Here is a 23,661-nt window from a genome sequence, read left to right as displayed (position 1 = left end):
GGAGAGCCTGGGTGACTTTTGTGTCCTTGTGAGGATAATGGAAATGGAGGGAAATGGATGAGGTCTGGGTTTTTTAGGAAGGGGCCAGCATTTGTGAAATCATAGGGTGACATTATTTGGTGATTTTGGGGAGAAGTGTGGGGAGTTTGGGAGCAGCAGATAAGAGAACAAAGAAGTGAGTCAAGGCCAGATCTGAGAGTTGCATATGCTAAGTTTGAATTTTATAGTAAAGGTCAGTGATTTTCAATCCGGGCCACACATTAGATTCCTCTTCTGCTTCCTACTTCTAGAGACTCTGATCCAGTTGGTCTAGAGAAGAGAGATTGGAGATAAGTACCAGGACAAAGGAAAATGTGGTCGACTTGCTACAGAGAAGTCTTCTAAGATAAGGGCTGAGTGTTCCCTTGGATTGGGTACATGTAGGCAGCTGCAGCTGAAGAGAGTGATGTTTCAGTGGGATGATGAAGGCAGGAGCCAGATAGCCTTGGTTGAAGAGCTTGAACCTATTTAAAGAAGCACTCAAGTTCATTATGATCAGGTAACCCCAGAGACCTGGTTCCAGGAATGAGGGGAGAAGACTGGAAAGGTAGGTTGGGGCCATGTAGTGAGGCCCTTGGGTGCCGGGGGTAAGTTATTGGTAATGATAAGATCCGTAGGTTAATGTTAATGTGAAAAAAAAGAGGATTAAAACTAGAAGGATGAGACTGGGTGGAGCTAAGTTTCATTAGGCAGCCAGTGCTTTATTTATTTATGGTCCTGATGATTTTTAACAATTATTTTAATAACAGAATGATGAAAATGTGTGGCATTCTCTCTCCCTTGGGATAATGTGGCTGCCAAAAAAGCACAACTAGTAAGAAAAATTAGTTTTATTACTTAATTGTGGATTCAATTTATTTGTGTGCTTCAACTTAGACAGCACATTAAAAAGCAGAGACATTGCTTTGCCAACAAAGGTCCGTCTAGTCAAAGCTATGGTTTTTCCCGTACTCATGCATGGATGTGAGAGTTGGACTATAAAGAAAGTTGAGCACCGAAGAATTGATGATTTTGAATTTTGGTGTTGGAGAAGATTTTTGAGAGTCCTTTGGACAGCAAGGAGATCCAACCAGTTCATCCTAAAGGAAATCAGTCCTGAATATTCATTGGAAGGACTGATGCTGAAGCTAAAGCTCCAATACTTTGGCCGCCTGATGTGAAGAACTGACTCATTTGAAAAGACCCTGATGCTGGGAAAGCTTGAAGGCAGAAAGAGAAGGGGACAACAGAGGATGAGATGGCTGGATGGCATCACCGACTCAATGGACATGAATTTGAGTAGGCTCTGGAGTTGGTGATGGACAGGGAAGCCTGGCATGCTGCAGTCCATGGGGTTGCAAAGAGTCTGACATGACTGAGCAACTGAACTGAAACTGAAACTGAACTGTTTCCATTGCCATGTTGTTTTCCTAGTTGACTGGGCCAAGCTTCTCTACAAGAGTGTGTATGTGTTTAAAAAAATGCTCTGAAATTCTTCCTCACCCTGAAAATATTTAATATAAAAAGCTGAAATAAATGTACAAGTACCACATAGCTAGTTTAGGCTTGTTTTTGTACTATTTTAGTTTTGGGAAGAAGAACCATTTTGGGCTTTGTGTGACAGGGTTTCTGAACGTTGGCACAGTTAACATTGTGAGCTGGTTGATTCTTTGTTGTGCATTGTGGAGTGTTAGCATTTCTGACTCCTGTGCAGTAGAACCATTTAAGCACCTTTATCCCCAGCCTATGACATCTAAAAATATCTCCTAACATTATGAAAAGTCCTCTGGTTGGATATTGGAAGGGGAAGGCAAAATCATGCTAGATTGAGAGCTGCAGATTTAAAAACAGTACAGTGAATTTATCAGAAAATAACCACTTCTTCCTGCTACTGTATAGGTGGTTTTCATGATGCTCTTGGAGTCTGAAAGGCTTTTTATCTCCAGAAGAAAACTAATGAATGTTTATAAATCCCCTTCTCGAACATTTATTTTAAAATATTTGAAGAAAAGGAAAAGTGACTTTACTGGTTGCCTAACCATTTGTCTGGTGTTCAGTTTTTCCACTCTTTCATTAAGTTCCTGGATATTCTATCTTTTAATTTAAGAGGACAGAGTTGATATTTTTTTTCCTGGGCCATTAGGTCCTCAGTACAAAAGATCTTATGAATTAGAAAGTGCCCAAATAATATTGCCAGTTTAGACCTGGATGTGAAAAGGTGGATTTCATGCAGGACCAGATTTTAGTGTTAGTTTCACACCTAATGCCTTCTAATTTTGAGTAAACCACTTTAATTTTGTTTGTGCAAATTTTCTTATATGTAAATGAAAGAGAGAAAGTTTATTATCTGCAATTTGGCTTCTAGTTCTAAATGTCAAAGATTGAAATCTTTTGATTGTTTCTTTCGGCTATTCCCCCATCCCATGACACATCCCTCAATGCAGTGCAACTCAAAATGTACTCTGTAAGTCTCCATTGGTCCAGAAACAATAATGCTGATCTACAATGAGAAAAGTACAGAATCAGAAAGTAAGCCACTAGAAATGTTTCTCATGATTCTACTAAGTAACTCCATACCCATTACATATAGTAATAAAAATTATATTTTGCTGTAGTCTTTTAAATTTAATTTTTATAGTAATCTATTTTTATTATATTTTATGAATGTATCGGCCCACACTGAATTAGAAAAACAAAAACAAAACAAACCTTTCACTAGAAGTGGTTTGAGAAACACTGCCTTAATGTATGATGGACAATTTTTTTTGTCTTTCTTTCTACTCTGGCCAATAATAGATATCCTCTGGAGTTTCGAGGGGCAAGATGTTGCCAGTCTGCCCTGCCAGCAGTATAAAGTTGGTGGCAAAAGAGATTTTATTATAAAGAAGTTTGCCTTACAGAGAATAAGTAATTCTGGAGTAAATTTGAGACTCTTTTTGATTGTATGTATATGTGAGTCTTCACGTAGCCCTTGTTAGTGTCTTGTATTAAGATGGCATGTTTATCTTAGAACATGAACTCAAAGAGCAGTGGAAATACCCTTTTTAAAATTATCTCATTCCCAAGAATCCCTTACATCTGAAATCAACCTAGGATGCTTGGTCTACTGGAGTTGCCAAAACCAGCCAATGCTGTTGAGGGTAGGTGAAGAATGAAAAGATATAGCTTTTACTTTTGAAAGAGATTAATACTGATATTTTTGAGATATTCAATCATTCAGACTCACCCAACATTTGGGAACATCTATTATATGGACTCAGGTGTGCTAGACTCACATGTTAACAAGGGCAGTTAAGCTGGTCACAATTTGGTCTTGGTCTTTATATGTTAATCTGGTAGAGGAGCCAGCCTTCATTTTGAGTTATTTGAGGCAGAAAACATGGCTGGGTTCCCTGCACTGTGGACCACTGTGCCAATACCTTTTATCCCATACTGGGTAGAATAATCTTGAGACTTCCGCCCTACTCCTGGAAGTCCTTTACGTATGGCCTGGCATTGTTCGGGAACAGTCTCTTGGCCTGCAGTTCCTGCCTGGTGTATATGGGCTTACCGTACACTTCCTCCTTTGAAGTAAAAAATGCAATCTCTTTGCCTGCCCTATTAGAATCATAAAACTAAAAGAAAGTTTTTTTTTTTTTTAATCCAGAGGATGAAAATGTATAACATATTTGGAAACTCTACTGGCAGACTTGGCAGGCGTTTCATATTTACTTGGACTTAACGTGAATTGGATTTGGTCCTCTGATTTCCCCACCTCCACCTCTCGGAACAAGTTATTTATTATCCGAGTGAGTCTGTGGTAGTGAATCAGACATGCACATGGCACGTCTATTGTTAAGTGTGTTTGTTCCATAAGATTTATGCTAGCCCAAATAGTTTTATATTGGTTTTCATTGTTGAAAATTTACTGTATTCATTCTGGGTTTGGCGTTAAGTATTTGCAGTGTGCTAGGCGTCCCTGTGGTTGAACATTTTATCACTGTAACACTTCATGCAAAGGAAATTAAAAAATATATAGTGAAAGCATTTCCCTAATATGTTTCCAATCAGCTGTGTACTTTGGTAATTTGATTTGTAGGAACTAGAGAGAAGAGTGTTACTGAACTCTTTTCAATCATTCATAATTCTTTGGGAATTCAAATCATGGTTCCGAGTTTATGAAAATGTCTATTGAAGTTTTCTTAAGTCTTCATTATTCTGTTTGTATTGAAGGTTTTCTTTCTTTCTTTTTTTTAAATTACCACTGCAGTATCCAAAAGAATTCAGGGAAGGAGGTGAGTCTTCTCTTTGTATCTTGGATAAGAAAAATTGTGAATTGAGGTGGAATGGGTTGACAGAAGCCAGTCACTGGAACAGAGGCAAACTCTTTTATACCTGCATTATCCCATCTGTGTGTTCCTCCTGTTGTACTCTTTCGGCTAAGCAGTAGGGCTGTACTTGTTGAATCCCATTCGCCTGGTATGCTCCTGATAATCTAATGTGCATTTACTAGAGACGTAGCTGGGTTCGTCTTCCCCTGAAATGTAACTCACAATGTAGAAGGCGTTATTTGGACAAACTAAATTAAGATCTAGGTTGTGATCCTTGCACCATTATTTCTTTGGCTCTTGCTACAGAGGCTTAAACTTGTTTCCTTTTTTGAGACTCTCTGGCTTTTGACTTCTGTTTTTGCCAGTGAATGAGCATGACTTCTGTTTTGGCTAGTGAATTGACGTGGGATAATCCATACACCGTCTAGTTTCAGATTTCCTTAATCTAGTTCACCACTTAAAAGTAAAATCAGAGTGAAAAATGAAATCACAGCTCTTAAAGCTGGAGGCAAGACTTGGAAGATTTCATCTGTTGAAGACAGTAGCTTGTCAGGAGTCAGATGGGTATAGAATTTTGCGATCATTTTCTATATTTTAATTTTCTTGCTTTTGCTTCTTGCCCTGTTTTACATTTCCCTCTTGACCTTAGCAATCTTAAGTTCATTTAGTCTTGTGTAAAATCCCCTTTCACAGTGGTGTTTTGAGTCCTGGTCCTCTTCATACTTACTAGGTATAAATAAAGTCACGAGGTTATGTATTTTGGCTTAAAGAGGTCATCAATCCATGGTTTTCCATTTGAAAATATAATCTGTGAGGTTAATCTTTTTGGTAGTCAAAGAATTAATGTAAGTAAAAGCCAAGTGGATACTTAGAAGGCTTAGTTGTGTTTAGAGGAAAATAGCCAAGGAGCATGGTGTTTCCTACGATCACTAATTCTGGCTTGAAGACATAACACTTCTTTTGCTTCAAAGATAAATCAAACTCACATTCATTCTTGGCCTTTCTTCCTGCCTCTGTGTTTCATCTAGGTTGTACCTATGATGGAAGTACCTATAACAGCTCCTTCAAATGGCAGAATCCTGCTGAACCCTGTGTCCTGCGCCAGTGCCAGGTAAAGTCCATCTATTTTACTTTCCAGTGACAAGAAATCCATAAAGTCCTTTTCAGAAACCCTTTCCAGAACACAGAACAAACACAGAACAAAACTCCAAAGAAACAAGCAAAAAATGAGAAACGAATGAAAAACCAACTCTATCCTTGTCTGTATTTATTGTGACATTCACCATAACAAGACAGGTACAGGATAGTTATTGCATGGGTCTTACTTCCAGAAGCACACAGCAGAATTGTTCACCATTGTTAAATTGTGCCTGGAAAAGCTCCGAGAAGATGCATATGTCCTTGGGGAACATTCATGTCTTCCTGTTGAGTCAGCTTTGCAAAACACAGATTCTTGTTAGCAGAAAGAGGTATTGTTAGAGGATATATGTTTTCCTTTTTTTTTTTTTTAAATTTAGAAACATTTTGAACTGAAGCCAGCCTGTAAACTGTATTAACCAAAGCAATTAGTACATCGTGATCTCCTGATTTCAACCCAACCGATTTAAGAACCACCAGTTCGGCTCCTGAGGAGCCCACTGTGACTGGTGCTTGCTGAACTCTGAAAAGAGCACTGTTTCCACATGACTCTAATCATTACAAGTCTTAAACAGAGGCCAGATAAACTAAAGGGGAAATGAAGAATCAAAATTTTCTAACTTATTTTCTTTAAAGAAATACTCTGTTAAAAAAAATGCTCATCTAATTTTGACATAATTTAAAATTTTTTCTCTGTAGAGAAGATGCTGTTAAATCATTTTACCCCAGGTTCATTTCACTGTCCAAGGATATGCTGTTGCATTTAAAGGAGAAAGCAGTTAGTATAATAATGCATATTTCTCTCTGGTCTTATCTCAAGTATATTGACATTTAGCTTATTGAAATCTAAATCTTATGGAATCATATTCTTATTATAAGCCCACAGCAGGCATGTTCACTCAAAAGATCTTCAGTTACTTATGCAGTTAAATATTCAATTTATTTATGTAGTAATCTAAGTTATTTATGAAAATAAGCAGTAGGTAGAACAGATATGAACAATAGATTAATTGATTCAGTAAATATTTGTTGAATTTTTTCTCTGGATTATACATTCAGTCAGCTTCATGGAACCAAATGATGATGACAATGACTTTTAATAAAATCAAAGCCCAAACTCATTCTAAAATTTGCCCCACCCCTTCCCCACCCTGCTTCTTGACCGATGCAATTTCCAGTTTTTGACAGGGAGAGTCTGAAAGCCATGGTTACACTGTCTTTTAAACAAGACAGCTGCTTGCCTTTTGGAGTGGACTATTACATTTGTATACAGTAGTCAGAGGTCTTGAAGATCCTCAAGTTGCATGAGCCAGTGGTGAATTTTGCTGACTTTGTTTGAATTAGATGAAAACCAGTATTATCTGGGAGAGAATATTCTGTTGAATGAATGACATATCAAGCCATCATCATTTGTGAACACTGAAAATCCTATTGCGTATCAGCTTTGGTCACTAGTCACTCACCAGGGCCCAGAGAGAATATATAGGAATATCAAATTATTATCAAAAGAGATCTTAAAGACCAACAGACCCGGGAGTTAGGAAGCGCTGAACTTTAGAATGAAGCACAGAGAGGGCATGCTCACTACCAAGGACGAACTTTGCCTTTTAATTTTTCTCCTTTTATAATACTTTGCCTAAGCCCTGTTGCTGCTGCTTAGTCGCTTCAGTCGTGTCTGACTCTGTGTGACCCTAAGGACTGCAGCCTGCCAGGCTTCTCTGTCCATGGGATTCTCCAGGCAAGAGTACTAGAGTGGGTTGCCAAGCCCTCCTCTAGAGGATCTTCTCGACCCAGGGATTGAACCCGGTTCTTCTACACTGTTGGAGAAGGAAATGGCAACCCACTCCAGTATTCTTGCCTAGAGAATCCAGTGGACAGAGGAGCCTGGTGGGCTGCTGTCCATAGGGTCGCACAGAGTCGGACATGACTGAAGCTACTTAGCATTCATGCATGCATTAGAGAAGGAAATGGCAACCCACTCCTGTATTCTTGCTTGGAGAATCCCAGGGACAGAGAAGCCAGGTGGGCTGCCATCTATGGGGTCGCACAGAGTCGGACACGACTGAAGCGACTTAGCAGCAGCAGCAGCAGCAGCAGCTTCTACATTGTAGGCAGATTCTTTGCTGCTGAACCACCAGGGAAAATATCATTTTACTCAATCACCATAAAGGCAAACCTCTGTTAAGTTAGTTACAAAAAGCTTCTCCTTCTCTCAGTTAGTACCTTCCCACTCCTGCTTACTTTCTTCCTTCTTTAGGGAAGGAGGCCTCATCTATGAATGCAGGATATGACTGTTTACTGGTACCCTTCAGGGAAGTCTTCATGTAAGATGCTCCTCTGCTGAAGGACACAATTGCAACCTCTCTCTCCGAGATCTTATCTTCTCAGGACACAGAATCAGTAACAGAAGAGAGAGTGGAGTGGAGTGTAGTGAGTAAAATATGGCTGTTGCCGTTCACATAACTTGTTACTTCACCTCTCCAGACTTCACGTTCATGCCCATAAAATGAGGATAGTACTACCTCATAGAGTGGTTGTGAGAATGAGCAACATTGTCATTCAAAACACTTCTGGTAGAGCCTCTGTATACTGAGTACAACTTGGTACCAGACCAGTAACAGCTAGTCTAATGATCTGGTTTATTTCCATTTGAGTTGAATTCTAGCTTATTTCTTATGTCTTCTTACTGAAGGAGTTTGATGGTGGAAAATTTACCTTTATTTTCCACTTTTGTGTCTTACTGGAAGAGGAAAATCTGAAGATCAGAGACAGGAAATTCATGCTGGGGAGTAACCTGAATCCTGCATCTGCATTGCAGATACTAAAGGGAATTTGATCCTGGACTTTTTGCATTGCTTCAGTTATATAACTAAAGGCTAGTTCCTTTTTTGATGTTGTATATTGCTGGAATTTTGACACTTTTTCCTTCCCAGATGTGATATAGACCATAATAAATTACTTGGTAGTGGAAGCCTCAGGTCTGACAGATGTGAAGACATTTAGCATGTAACTTTCCTTGTTGGATTGAGATGATATAGTAGCAGGCTCGATGAAGAAAATTGTCTAGTTGTCAGATTGTTACATAGTGTTTTACCTTTTGTTACCACTGCCCTTGAAAGAAAATTAATAAACACATAAAACCATTTTATAAAGTGGGTAGACAATATAGAGAAAATCCTTCAAAGACCAACTCTGAAAATTGAATAAAAAAAATGTTTCAATCAACATTAAAGTACTAGAGTCAAAAGATCAGTTGCAAATGAGTCCCTTGATTTTGTTATTAAGACCAAAAGTCTCTATTTTAACATAACATACTATGATCTTTAAAATAGTTTTATATGATCTCTTCATTTGCTGAGTGAGATCCAGGCTCTCTGGGAAGCCCAGAGAAATGTCTACAGTTGCAGAGCTGGTGTCTAGTTATTCCTGGAAGGGTGGTGAGGATTTGGGTCTCCAGATGCCAGTCTTGGATATTATGTTTGTCCTCTGTGGCTTATAATTAATGGCTTAGAGTGTAATTTAACAATTACAGATCATATAGTACACGTTGAAAACCTCAAACAGTTGTGAATGAGCATCTAGACTCTGTCAGCTACTGACAGCAAAGAAGTCTTAAATACTAGATTTAAAAGAAAGAAAGGAAGAAATCAGAGTCAAAGAGAAAGAGCCAGAACAGGGAAGAGAACAGGTGACAAGATTTGCGCTTTGAAATGGACAAGCTGGAGCCATCAGACCTCGTTTGTGCCACAGACCTATGGACCTGATGCCTATCCCCCTTTGCACTGTTCAAATTCTTCTCCTACTACTTTGGTTACTTTCCAGAAGTGAGTAAATCTCAGTGGGACTACTGGGGCTGACGTCGATTGTGGTATTCTGTTTTTCAGGAAGGCGTTGTCACAGAGTCTGAGGTGCGATGTGTCGTTCATTGTAAAAACCCCTCCAAGCATCTGGGAACATGCTGCCCCACATGTCCAGGTAACCTCTCAGGAAGGGGAGGGCAGTGCAGCTCCCTGGTACAGTACAGCACTGTTGAAATCCTTTGGGGTTCTCTCAAGCATGCATGATTTTCTCACTCCCGACTGGAATTTTTCTCCCTTTATGTCTGTGTACCTAATGGGTGAGGAGAGCAAACTCCTTTGCATAGAAATGTCCGGTTGGACTCTGGCGGGCCTGGGATGACTGCAATGTGCTGTAGGTCTTGGCAGGGATGCTCTGGGCTCTGGAGGCCTGCTTTCCACTCCACAGGGCCACAGGTAACGCTTATTTTGGAAGGAAAGGTTGTGGCTTTCCCTTGCTTCCAGAAATGTCTTTTTACTGCTTCATATTGCAATACCTTGGCCGGGACTCGCCTTGGTGATGAGGCGACCAGATGTTTTCTGAAGACCGAGAGCTGGGTCCCTAAGTGGATTTAGTTTAAGGCTTTGCTGGTCTCAGTTTTCTGTGTGGTGCAGCGACTGGGAACCACTGTCTTTTTAGAGGGCCCCAGGGCCTAGCTGACAGCAAAGGGATCTTTCCTTTCCAGTGGCTGGAGTGTTTCCTTTTACTTCTCTGAACAGGATTACAAAGGCCTCCTGCCTCTTTTCTTGCCCTTAGGTACGAGCCCGGGGATTTTAAGGTGAGAGATTTTTTTTCTGATCCCTTAAGCCCCTGGCCCATACTCTTTCACAGATGTTCTACATTTTGGGTTTTACTCTGAGTGCTTTTCCTCACTGGAGGCGATACTCACAACTACTTCTCTTTGCTTTTGAAGTTAATCTCCAAAGGGCCTTCTGTTCTGTGAGCCTTCCCAGGATATGGCGAAGGCACCGTTGTGGGATGCTCTGTGAAGATGAGCCCCTGGTCCCTTCCCCTCCTGCCGTTGCCCTCCACACAGTCTGCCATGCTCCCAGACCTGAGTCCCTTCCAGGGTCCAGCCTTCCCTCATCTTTGAATGACAGTGAGGACAGTCTCTCTCCACTGCTCCTAACCTTCTTGGGTTCCCTGGACAGTCTTTATTGAGCCAAGCTTCCTTTTCACACTGCAATTTCTGTTAAGACTGTATTATTGGATAAGCTTAAGTGAAGGCCAGAAACCAGTTGAAAGTAAAATAATTCTTTCCATAACTCAATTATTTTGTATGTATCAAACAGAGTTTGTTTGAGTACCATTCCCCTCTGAATGCACTGAATGCTTTGCATCATGTAACCATATTCTAAAATGCCTAAAGGATCTTTATTAAGTTAGCTCAGTCATTCTCTAGGCTGCACATGAAAATCACCTGGGAAGTTTTAAAAAGTAAATCTTGATGCCCAGGCTGCATCCCAGACCAATTCCATCAGAATCTTGGAGGGTGAAACTCAGGCCTCCTGGATAATTTCTGTGCATAGAGCAAATTTTATATGCCATACAGATTTAAAAGATATCAAAGCTCTTAAACATGAATTCAGTTGGGTTGAGTAGACTGTTGCTTTATTGGTGCAGAATCAACTCGGCATATATAACATTCCTTTTCACTTAGGAGATAGTCATATTTTTAGACTGCCTTTGAAAGTGCGCATATAGAAACAACAGAGTGAATTTATTTCAGCAGCTGAAGTATCATATTTGAGCAATTGCTTCTCTCATTTTGTTTTTTAGTTGAGTTCCCAGGAAGGAAAGCCTGAGCTCTGTAATTGCACATATTGTAATGTTAAGTCTTCACCACCATTTCAGTAAGGGATGAAGTACTGTTTTTAGTTCACATAGGCAGAAATTTGACTTAGTGAGGATAAGTCCAAAGGTGGGGTTGGGGTCCCCGGCCTCTTTTCTTTTCTGGCCACCATACTGTACTACCTCCCCCTACCCCACACCGTGATAATTATTCAACTTGGGTCTAGATGCCCTGGGAAGCAAATCTTTAAAAGTTAGCTTGCCGGTCAGCCCAGATGGGAGGGAGTTTAGAGGGGAATGGACCTGTGTATATATATGGCTGAGTTGCTTTTCTATGCACCTGAAACTATTACAACATTATTAATTGGCTATACCCCAATATAAACGAAAAAGGTAAAAAATTAGCTTGCCAGTGCTGCACACTAGCCCCCTGACATCTGGGTAGGCACTCTGCCCTTGGTTTTAGGGTCAAGAATCAACTTTATTCTCTCTTCTTAATTTCAAAGACCAACCTTTGGCATGACAATCAGAAGACTCAGATCTGGCCGCATCCGGACTGTATTATCCTGTGTCTTGGGAAGGAGGCCTCAGCCAAGTCTAGAGAGGGACAGTCCATTGAGGCCTTGGGGTATTCTTCTTGTAATTCAGAAGGACTGGCATCTGTCATTGATCATGGAATGGTATTCCACATAATGACAAACACGTACAGCTTGTGGTCAGTTTCTTCCTGAAACAGATTGCAGGACATTCTTAGTTATCTGCTCCTTCTTTTCTCGTCTGACTCTTTGCTCAAGGAGGTTGGGCTGTGAAGGGAACAGTTTGCATGAGTTTTCATTTAAAAATTCATTATTTAAGTTATTATGTGGATTGGGCAGTTAACCCGTCTGGCAATCTGTATGACAGAACCAGTGGTGCAAACGTATATGAAAGCATTGAAGACCCTTTGTTGGAAATGTCTTTTGAAAAGAGATGACTGGGCACCTGCCATTATTAGCAATACTGAGATATGACCACCAAGCTTATCAGGTCTCCTGGATCAAAGGGAACAGCAGGAGGGTGGCTCTGGCTCCTCCCCTGGCTCTGGTTGTGGGCATCAGAAAGATCTTAAAGCCGCAGTTCACCCAGCTATTCAGCTTCAGTAACATTTGTCTCCATGTGTTTCAGTTGAACGAAAGGCTTCATATCTAGCTTTAAAATGAATAGGTCCAGTGGCTTGATTGGGTGGTTATGGGCAATGCTCTTATGTTCAGATGTTCCTTTTGTCAGGGACCAGCTGCTTTGAGAGTTTGGTGGGTTCTGTTGACAACTTTGGGTTTCCCAAGTGGCACAGTGGTAAAGAATCCACCTGTCAATGCAAGAGATGGGGGTTCAGTCCCTGGGTCAAGAAGATCCCCTTGAGGAGGAAATAGCAACCCACCCCAGTATTCTTGCCTGAAAAATTCAATGGACAGAGAAGCCTAGTGGGCTACTGTCCATGGGACTGCAAAAAGTCAGACATGACTGAGCATGCGTGTTGATGACTTTAGTCGACAGGCCTTGAACATCTGTTCTCCGGGGCATGAGTCGGTTTTTCACAAGAGCCCTCTTTGCTGAGTTTCCCCGTTGGAAGTGCTGCTTTCCACACTGTCTACTCTGTGGAAAGTGACCTCCGCTATTCTGGCAAAGCCGCTGATAAGGACAGTCCTGAGGAAGAAGGCTTTGCCGTTAGCTGACAGTCCTCCTGTGCATGGCCCGTGTGGCGCAGGGTCACTGGCCAGCCTGTTCTTCTGGTATCTGTGACATCACTTAAGAATAGAGCAGCGACCTTGGCATCTTTCTGATAGGAGGCACCTCCTGGCTCTTGGGCCTATTTTTAGCCATACTTGGTGGGGACATTTTAGCCCCTTCAACAACACACAGGGTGGGACTGAAAACCTGTGTGGCGCCTCCTGCCTTGCTTTTGTCCTTTCTTGTCTTGGTGTCTGGCCCTTTGTATGGTGTGGCCAGTGGGTCGGCGCTGAGTTAGCACCCAGCGCTGCCAGCTGGATGAGTTCCTTCCTCTCTCTGGGCCGCATGTTCCTCACCTGCAGGGGCAGTGATCAGAGTCTGTGCTCTGTGGGCTCACTGAAGATAGAGAGAGGTCAGGAGTGCCAAGGGTCTGGCAGAAGCTGGCCACTTCTGGCTACTCTCCAAGTGGCAGCTCTTCATGTCATTTGCTCCTAAGCTCATCCTTGACCTCTCTGGCTTGACCTTCTCTTTGCCTCTTCCAGCTCCTCTGGAATTTGGTTCCCTGGCTGTGATAGGGGTGGTGCTGGTGAGCTCCTCAGACTCTGCATGGCTCAGAACCCTGAACTGCTGCTGCTCAGGCCAACCTGACTTCCAACATTTTGTTTGCTTTCTAGCATCTTCGGGTTTCTGGGTCCATGTCGATCTTTTGTGCTCTACAGGTTTTTGTTTTGTTTTGTTTTTACTTTGAAGCAGTCTTGTCCTCTGATTGAAGACAATGCTGTACAAGTTGGATGTGAAGGTGGGGATGGTTGCTCAGTGGCTAGAAGGATATAATGTCAAGCTGAATCAGACTGTGGCCCTGATTCGAAATTCTGCTTTGCTTTCCAGGCTGTGTGTTTGAGGGGGTGCAGTACCGAGAAGGGGAGGAATTTCAGCCAGAAGGAGACAAGTGTATCAAGTGTTCCTGTGTTGTAAGTACTGCCTTGGATGTTCCCAGGGTATTCCTTTTTGTTAATTGTGCCTTCAGCTCACCAACTCCAGCTCTAAGCCTCTTTATAGTCTCTCCTCTCCCTCCTAATGTGGAACCAAGGAAAAAGCTCAGCACTCCAAGGTGAGTATCTCAGCCTCGGCAGTGTTAATATTCTGGGCTGGGTAGTTCACAGTAGCAGCTATCCTGTGCCTTGTAGGATGTTTAGCAGGATCCTTGGTCTCTACCCATTGGATTTTAGGAACACTCACCCTCTCAGTTGTGACCAGCAACAGTGTCTGCAGACATTGCTACATGTGTCCTGGAGAACATGATCACTCCTGACTGAGAACCACTGGTCTAAAGAGTGAGAGAGAGGGGTTGATTCCCTTCACCTGCCTTCTTTGGGAAGGCATGGATTCTCCATTCTTTGGGCCAGAGAAACTTCTTGCTTAGGCAGCTGTTGAGTTCTTTAGTGTAGTCAAATGGGAAGCAGATGGAAATAAATGTAGTTTGCTTTGGAGAGAAGCTAATTTGAGGATTGGTCAATTATACTGAGGAGAATGGACAGGAGGAAATGACCCTTAAATTGTGGATTCAGGGCAGAGAAGGGATTAGTGAGACAAAGCCGTAGACTTGCCTTTCTAAGCACTGTTGATTTGTAATTCACAGACTAAGGATATCTTCTAGTGCTTAGGAATGAAAAAGGAACTTGGCATATGTTCTAGTTTTAAAGGGATATTTTTTATTAATGTATTTTAAATTTGGAGGAAAATCATTGGTGATGGTGATGGTATTGATGATGATGGGGACTCTAGTCTTAACCAGCTGCTCCAAGTTATTTACAGTAGGGAGTTAGTACAACCATATATTTTTTAAGATTTTAATCTTTTGCAATAAAGAACACACAGTACTCATCTCAGAATATTAAAAAAAACAATACATGGGGAACTTCAGCATCCTAACTTCACCAAAGGAGAATCATATGTGGATTATCATAAATCATAGTATTTGTCATTTCTCTATATATCTTTTCCAAAATACTTCCTCCTTCCTATAGCACACATGCACATACAACCTAGAGAGTCCAGATTAAAGTAAGCATGACCAAGGGTTATAGTTTTTGCAAGGGGAAGAAGGAAAGGAAGGAGAGAGAAGGGAGACACAGGATATTTATATCAACATCTATATCTATCTATATCTATACCTATAGATAGATACAGATGCAGATATAGATGTAAAAATAAATATGTAATATAAGGTATATGTACATTATATACCATGTATGTGTAAATATAAATATGTAATATAAGGTATAGAATATACCTTATAAGAATATATAAAAACACAAAAATAGCTAATTAACGATGATGAACATGATTCTGCATATTCAGACTCAACTTCCATGTTTTTCCTTTCTTGCTAATTATGGCTAAATATCTCTGTTTTTTTTTTTTTAATAATTTCTATTTGCCGCTAAATACTGCCCATTTCACAATTTTATTTCTTCCACATTAGTAGCTGTAAAGTTTTCTGATAATTAAAAAAATTATTTTAATCTCATTCTTTTGGGTAGAGTGAGGAAAAACAAGGCAAACTTCAGTAGGAAACTTTAAATCTGTACCTGAATGAATTATTGTTTCCATTGCTATGCTATGCTAAGTCGCTTCAGTCGTGTCCGACTCTGTGCGACCCCATAGATGGCAGCTCACCAGGCTCCGCCGTCCCTAGGATTCTCCAGGCAAGAATACTGGAGTGGGTTGCCATTTCTTTCTCCAGTGCATGAAAGGGAAAAGTGAAAGTGAAGTCGCTCAGTCGTGTCCGACTCTTAGCGACCCCATGGACTGTAGCCTACCAGGCTCCTCCGTCCATGGGATTTTCCAGGCAAGAGTACTGGAGTGGGGTGCCATTGCCTTCTCCAATTGTTTCCATTAAGGTGGGCCAAGGTTAGGCAACTGAGCTTCCTTGGGGAGAAAATTTAGAAGGTGGCAGGGAGGATGGGAGGCTCCCGAAGTTTCGCCAGTGACAGTCACACAAATGTATCAGATGTTGGGAATGGAAATGAGTTTAGAGATTATATGTAAGGGGTCATGCACTCAAGGTCTTCAGACTTTGTGTGTTTATAAAGACACTGCATGCTCAATGAAATACACCAGAGGGCCAAATTCAGGCCTCTGCAAGTCCTGCTTTCATTTTCAGTTGAAGAAAGAAAAATCCAAAGAAGTAGTTGCTTGCCCAGGCTTTCCTTCTCATGAGTTCCTCCAGATCTATATTCTATATCATTTTCTAGATCCCTATATATTCTAATCTCCTACTTTCTGTATTCCTAATCCTATAGTCTTTCTAGTTCTCCATGTTACCGCCCTTGGCACATAAGGGGCAGCTAATGGCATTGACTGTCCCTAGTGTCAGCCTGTGAGTTAATAAGGGATGGAGAAGAGGAGATGGAGCTCTTGCTTGGGGACAGGACATTTGTGAGTTGGCTTGGTTATAGGTAGAGTCAAAAGAGCATTTTTTCTTTTTGTAAATACAAAAGTTTGAGGCATAAGCTTTTTTTTTTGCAGCTTATTATGAAAGTAAATTGGTTCTTAATATGCTTTTATTTTGCTATCTTTTGATGTAGTATGCTAAAAAAAAAAATAGAGAGAGAGGCAGTGTCTTGGCAGCAAATGGCCCCGTCCTGAGACTGGCAGCTGGACAGCTGTTTGCTTTAGAAGGCAATATTGCAAATGTGCAGCCTGGCTCTGGCCCCATGAGACTAAGAGTGTGAAGGTTCTGCCTGGCCATGGGCTTGGACACCTTGCTGTGGACAGTGCGGGGAGTGAGGGGGTGAAACTGGACAAGGGCTTCGGACAGGACCTGTGCAAGGCTGGGTGGGCCACTGAGGAGGTTACAGGGAGGGTATGCCCCTGGAGGCTGCAGATCCCCCAGTTTAAAAAAAAGACTGTGTATGATTACCTGCTGTGCTTTGGTAGAAAGGAAAACAATGGTACTATAAATAGAGAGATGGAAACACATGGATGTATTTGGGGGTGTATGTGGTGTTTGTGTGCATATATATTTGCATGCATAAATGTCTCTATCTATAGGTGTATCTCTTCACGTGCACATATCCACATCTATATAAGCATGCCTATAAATATAAATAAAGACACACATTTACGTGTCTAACTTGGGATTCCCCCAGAAACAGACCCTGCAGAAAAGGTTGGGGTGTAGGGAGTCTCGTGGGAAATGGAGGATACTGGCAGAGGAGAGCAGAGATGAGATAAGAAGGGGGAGGCAACTAGCTGAGGGTATGTGACCAAGTGTGGATCACTGTGCCTGACCAGAGTTCACCTCTGCTGGCAGACTTGGGAAGCCAAAGGAAGTCATGCCTCAGAATTTCCTGCCCGACAGTGAGAGAGATGAGTTATGTTTTCACCACCTCCCGTCTGCTCCGGTGAGGGAGGTAATCGGGTACCCTTTTGAGCTGCAGCTTAGGTGGCAAAGTGGCCTCTAAGAGAAAGAATACAGGTGTAGGCAGCTGACATCTGGCGTGTGCACTCAGGCGTGTGGGTGCAAAGAGGTGGGTGGGGCCACAGCAGTTGGCTATGACATATATGTGTGTGTACACAAGTACATGTATGTATGCACACAAGCACAGACATTACTATTTTTGTATCTCTGAATATGTGTGTGTATAGGTACATATGCATGCCATCTGTCCCTGGATTACGAGTTTTTTCCCTAAACCCATTACTTCCTCATGCCTCCCATTGTTTGCTCATGTCTCCACTCCTGTTTAGAATCCCTTTCTTACCCTTTTTCACTTGGTCAGTGCTTGGCCTTTCAGAGTTGGTTATCATCACCCACGGCAACTCCCTGACCACTCCATCCCTCTAGGCAGAAGCAGAAAAAACTGTTTTCTCATTTGTATTCTTGAGGCTCAGGGCTCTCCCTGGCTGGCTTACTTGCCGTCTGTCCCTCCCCCCTTCCCTCTTGTGCAGACACATGCACACACAACACACGTTCGCACACACTTCCAGGTGAGCCCTTGCCCCATTGTAGCATGATTACCAGAGCATTTTCCTGTTCTGTATTAGGCCGTGTCCTCCATAAGGGAGGGAGGTGTGTTTTCTGATGCTCATCTTGCTGACCTCTGAGCTTAGCCGTGTGGGTGCTCAGTGATGCTGGCTAGCACTCTTCACCTGCTTTCATATTGCTACCTTGTAATGGTGTACACTAAACCAGTAATCTCTTTCCTTCCAAACTGCAACAGTTCTGCCCTTTAAAGCTGGCCGGCTCCTTCTTGCCTGAGAGAATATGTGTGTGTGTGTGTGTGTGTGTGTGTGTGTGTGTGTGTGTGTGTGTGTGTGTGTGTGTGTGTTAGTCACTCAGTCGTGTCTGACTCTTTGCGACCCCATGGACTGTAGTCTGCCAGGCTGCTCCTCTGTCCATGGGATTCTCCAGGCAAGAATATTGGAGTAGGTGGCCATTCCCTTCTCCAGAGAATCTTCCCAATCCAGGGATTGAACCCTAATCTCCCACATTGTAGGCAGATTCTTTACTGTCTGAACCTCCTGGGAGAATAGCTATTGTTAGATAAATATCCTAGTCTCATTAGGTTACTGTTTGCCTTGGAGCACACCCCCTAATGTGTAAAACATCTCTAGTGTATATTACCCATCTCTTACAGATGAATTGCCAGCTCTTCAAGTAAATATTATATACACCATGAAAATTGTATTTTACATCCAGCCCTCTTCGTTACATTCTCCAAATTTGTGAAAATCTGTCTACCCATGTTTTTAGGATGTGGTGACAGAAGCAGACCACCAGAAAGACACTCCATCTGACTGAGATGGATTCCTTGGGTAATGGAACAAATGCCTTACACATGGTTTCTCTTCCTTGCTTCAGGTCAGGACAGTATATACAGCATTCCAGACAGCTGAGAACATGCTAATGTTTGACAATATCTGGAGAGGATTTCACAACCTCTCACTCTTACCCATTTCAGAAGCAGAGTGTTTCACATTTTTCGGTGTGAATAGCATTATGATTCATGTAGAAAATGCAGTGCTTCACTATCACTTGTGAAACTGCGTCATCCCCATGTTCCCACTATACATAAATGACAGAGCCAAGAGTTACTTCTCTGGAGAGCTGGTTCTTATCAGAGCAGTGGACACTTGAGTTCCTGGAGCTGTTCCTTAGTGTTGTCTGAGTCATAGCAGAGTGCATTCCTCATGGTGTGTGTTCAGTGAGAATGAGTCCTGTGTTCATTTTAAAAATGGAAGAAGATGATTCTTTCCTAAGACAGAAGCAAAGAGTAGTTTATTAAGTATATTGAACATTCATCTGAACTTAAGTTTTTATGACCTGCCTAACTGAACAGGAGCTTCCATCCTGGCTCAGCAGTAAAGAATCCTCCTGCAATGCAGGAGATGTGGGTTCGATCCCCGGGATGGGAAGATCCCCTGGAGGAGGAAATTGCAACCCACTCCAATATTCTTGCCTAGGGAATCCCATGGACAGAGGAGCCTGGCGGGCTACAGTCCATGGGGTCACAAAGAGTTGGACACAACTGAGAGATTAAGCAACAACAACAAACTGAACAGCAAACAATTCACTGTGCCTTTGTTTGGTCAAATGTTCACGCTGGTGGCAGTTGGTACAGATGTTTCTGGAAAAGCTGATGTCTTCAGGCATGTAAGGCTAAAGACCAGGGTGCCAACGAGAGGTGTTTGTATTCTGTTTTACCAAACTATTTTAAGAACCCTATGGGCTCTACGTTCTTAGAAATCACTTACTGAAGGTAGGGAAGCCCACAGAACTGTAAGATGCTCTAAAATAAGTGGCAAGTCCTCAGTCTGCAAAACCAGCCAAATTAACAGGCCAAGATCAATTATTTTGCTGACAAAGGTGTATTAAGTTCTGAGGATTTTTACTAATAAACATGGCTTGTTAATGGTCTGTCTGTGATGAAGGAGCTGTTCTTTACTGGCTCTTAGAAGCCCTGCAGTCCATAAACACCTTTGCTCTCACTTGTACTTTAGATACTGCAAAGTACTGTCCTCCAGGGAAAATGAAACTCCCAGCAAGGTTATTTGGAGAGAACAAAGGAAATGGAGATCTTCGTGGTTCCCATTCCTCTTAGACCAGATTCCTTGAGATCCTCTGCACAGCCTGGCATGGTCCAACCTCTGCCAGGCTCTCTGACCTCATCACTGATCCTTCCTCGTTCTCTCTGCTCTGGCGTCTGGGCAGATCCTCCAGATCCTCGATACACAAAGTATGCACCCAACCAGCTGTATTGACCTCACCTGAGAGCCTTCTGGAAACGCAGAAGTTTGGGCCCTACCCCAAGTCTAGAATTGAAATCTACAGTTTGGCAATATTTCCAGAAAATCCATTTTCCAAATAAAGTTTGAGGAGCTCTGGTCTAACAGCTCTTGGCCTTTCCCTGGGCTGCTTTTTCTTTCTTCTCTCCACTTTGCTCCATGTTTTGATACCCTATGCCTGGTTAACACCACTCATCCTGCACTTGGAAGCTCAAACATTCCTTCCTTCCCGAAGCGTGTGTGACTCCCAAGACTAGATTGGGTACTGTTGCTACACCCTGTAGAGCTGCCCATACTTAATTCCTAAACATTTAAAAGGATTCCTAATTAGATATTTTTGTGTGTAATGATTTCATTTAACTCTTTGAGGGTAAAGTGTTCAGTCATGTCTAACTCTTTGCAACCCCATGGACTGCAGCCCACCAGGTTCCCCCGTCCATGGAATTCTCTAGGCAAGAATACTGGAGTGGGTAGCCATTCCCTTCTCCAGAGGATCTTCCTGACCCAATGGTAACTCTTGTATCTTCAGTGCTTGGTGCATAATGGATATTCGTACTAATTGTTGAATTCAGGAACGAATGAATGTTGACTTTGATTTCGATTTCTTTCCCTACTGCCTCTTTCCCCTCTCTGCTATTTCATATTCTGCTGCACGTTTTGTTTTTTCCATTTCTGAAAGGAAGATGGATGTATTTGCAGCCTCTGTAGTATTTATTGTAAATTGCTTTGTATGGAATGTGGATGACTTCCCTAAGAATGTCTTGTTTGAAAAGTGTTGCCTGAGCCTCAAAGATCTCCACTACTCATGGTAACGGAAAGATGCAGTGGCAGGAAGCACTGACCAATGACTGGGGCCACTCGCTGTGGCAGAGCTTGGAAAGGAAAGTATGATTCTCCACCCTCAGAGCTGATTTTGCCCTGAAATATGGGGAGATGTGTCTGACCTCTCCCCGCTCCAGTCTGTCCAGCTTCAGATTGTACTTCCCTGTAATAGGACGCAGTGGGGTAGCTTGTCATTTTCCTGGTCACATGATGCCATGGCAATCCAAGTTACTTATTCCCAGCCACGGCACTGCTCCTCTGACATGGGAACTTGGGACCCTCAATGCCTGAGTCCTCTCACATGGACTCTACCTTACTCTTGGTAATATGTGCAATTTGGCACATTTTAGTGATAGGCTGTGGTTATGTCCTCCCTCCCCGTGGGGAGAAATTTGGCTATATCTGGGCAATAAATTGGAGAATTGAGCAATTATTGAGTGAATTAGATCAATGTGAGCAGTTTCTCTAAGCAGCGTGGGCCAAAAACCCTTAGAGTAGTTTTCAAAACTAGTTTGAAATGTTGATGTAATTGCTGCAGTGTTCCGTATTGCATTGTGGTTGTATCACTCTGAGGATAAAAAGATCCTGGCTTTGAACAGTCAATTTAAAAAAGAAAAGGCTTTTCTTTAAGGGCTGGATGGCACTTGGCCACTAAAAGGGGCCTCAATTTGCTTAGTAAAGTGGCTGATACTCTGCCTGCTTTTGGCTAGACCATGAGGTCCTGAATCTTGGGGTTTTATGTTAGGAAGAATCTGAGCAATTGTGATTTCTCTGTCAACCTTCTATTAGAAGGTTTATTTAATGCCATTCTCTTCAGGGAGACTACATAAATGTACAGCTATTGTTATAGGGGTGTCAAATTCTTGCTTCTTGAAAATAATACCAAAGTAAGGCAGAGCTTAGGTAAGGTAAGGCAGAGCTTATCCTTAGGTAAGGATATTGCTTACTGGGGTCATCAATGATTACCTTGACGGAGCCTTAAAATATTATTTTAGAAGGCAGAGGACAAAGATAAGATATTTGTGAGGTTCTTTGGGGTGGGGGAGGCTGGATTAAGGTGAGTTTTTTAACAAAGGACTTGATTTGGATTGGGCGATTTTCATGATATACTATATCATGGTATACATATTGATGGAAAGTATAAGGTGAGCTTCATGGCTTGTCTTAAAGAGTTCATGGGCCTGGTTGAGTTATCTGTGTTACTAATACTTTCAGTAAGTTCCTGAAAGCAACAGGAGGCTCAATTTTTTTGATGTTAAAAAGATTGAAATAACTGTTGTATATTTTAAATCTTATTTCAGCCCTGTCTCATGTATTTTCAGGCCAACACTTGAATTTTAATCCCCATACATGTCTTAATTTTTTGTGGTTTTAAGTTTCCTTATGTTTATTTCTTTATATACTTTATAGTTGAAGCTTCTTGTAAAATTATTTTTCTACATAGGGAGCCACCATCTGAAAAATGAGCCTAATAGGGTAAAGAGTTAGAAAGGAAATTTCTTGTGTGACATTTGAGCATTTATAGGAAAACACACAGTTTGAAAGAGATGAGCAAATGATTTATTTATAGAGGAATTACTGATACTAATAGCTACTTTTACAGAGTGTATACTCTGTGCCAGATACATATAGTGCTTTAATGTTCATTTTCAAGATAGTCCTATATATCTAGGGGGCATTAACCCCATTTTTTGTGGTGAAGAAATTGAGATTTGAGAAGTTTAATTGCTTGTCTAAAGTCAAAACATTGATAAGAATTGAAATCTTGAACTACATGATTATAGTCACATGTTATTTCTATCCCATCTATCACCCCCCCCAAAACCCGTGTCATTTTGAGATACCCAATATATGGTTTTTTGTCGATACTTGAAAGGGGGACATGCCATCTGAATCTATGGAATGAAGAGCAACCAGATATTTCGAGGGAGAAATAATGGTGATGTGAGCATCTACAAAGAACCTCAATTTTGGTGCAAGAGATATTAGCACAATACAAATGTGAATTACACTTCCTTTCTCTGAAGTTCACAAGTCTCAGCAAGTTTAAACTCATACCAGATTTCAGACTTGGGCTTACAGCCTAAGTATGTCACAATGATGGCAGAGTGAATGACGAACATGTATCTGCTACCCTCACATCAGTTGGAGAATGGAGACAGTGTGATCTATAGTGTATGTGTTTGCCAAGAAATTATGAATATACAAAGAGAATGTGATTGTTGCTGGGATAGAGCCATGCTCAGTGCCTCTGCTTCCAAAGATGATAGAAATAAATGTTTATCTTGTGGGTCCTATCTGTTCCTTGTAATAGTCACTGACGGAGTTTAATCATCAATTTTGGATAGCCTTCTTATCCATGTAAGAAGCAGATGCGTTTGGAAATTTAAGTGACTTTCAGAATGGTTATTGATAGCTAGGAGAAAAACGTGTAGCTCAGATGGTAGAGAATCTGCCTGCAATGCAGGAGACCTGGGTTCTATCCCTGAGTTGGGAAAATCTAGAGAAGGGAATGGCAACCCACTCCAGTATTCTTGCCTGGAGAATTCCATGAAGAGAGGAGCCTGGGGGTTATAGTACACGGGATCACAAAGAGTTGGACATGACAGCAATTAACACTTTCACTTTTTATCTTTCCTTGGTGGCTCAGATGGCCAGGTGGCACTAGTGGTAAAGAACCTGCCTGTCAGTGCAAGAGATGCAAGAGATGCAGATTCGATCCCTGGGTCAGGAAGATCCCCTGGAA

At 41.8% G+C, this 23,661-nt stretch overlaps 1 protein-coding gene across 2 annotated transcripts in view; it reads left to right on the top strand.

The window, feature by feature from the left end:
- BMPER (BMP binding endothelial regulator) overlaps positions 1 to 23,661 on the top strand; it is a 247,111-nt gene that overhangs the window by 55,963 nt on the left and 167,487 nt on the right. For both annotated transcript variants that reach the window (XM_081533567.1, XM_081533565.1), the window contains exons 4-6: positions 5,357 to 5,439; positions 9,350 to 9,440; positions 13,689 to 13,771. In XM_081533567.1, coding sequence (XP_081389693.1) covers positions 5,357 to 5,439; positions 9,350 to 9,440; positions 13,689 to 13,771 — 257 coding nt within the window. The remainder of the gene's footprint in view (positions 1 to 5,356; positions 5,440 to 9,349; positions 9,441 to 13,688; positions 13,772 to 23,661) is intronic.

The sequence above is a fragment of the Giraffa tippelskirchi genome, chromosome 10, assembly GCF_054371585.1.
Source record: "Giraffa tippelskirchi isolate mGirTip1 chromosome 10, T2T-mGirTip1v1.2.pri, whole genome shotgun sequence".
NCBI lineage: Eukaryota > Metazoa > Chordata > Mammalia > Artiodactyla > Giraffidae > Giraffa > Giraffa tippelskirchi.
Note: the sequence above shows the minus strand (reverse complement) of the source record. Positions and strands in the feature narration are given on the sequence as shown.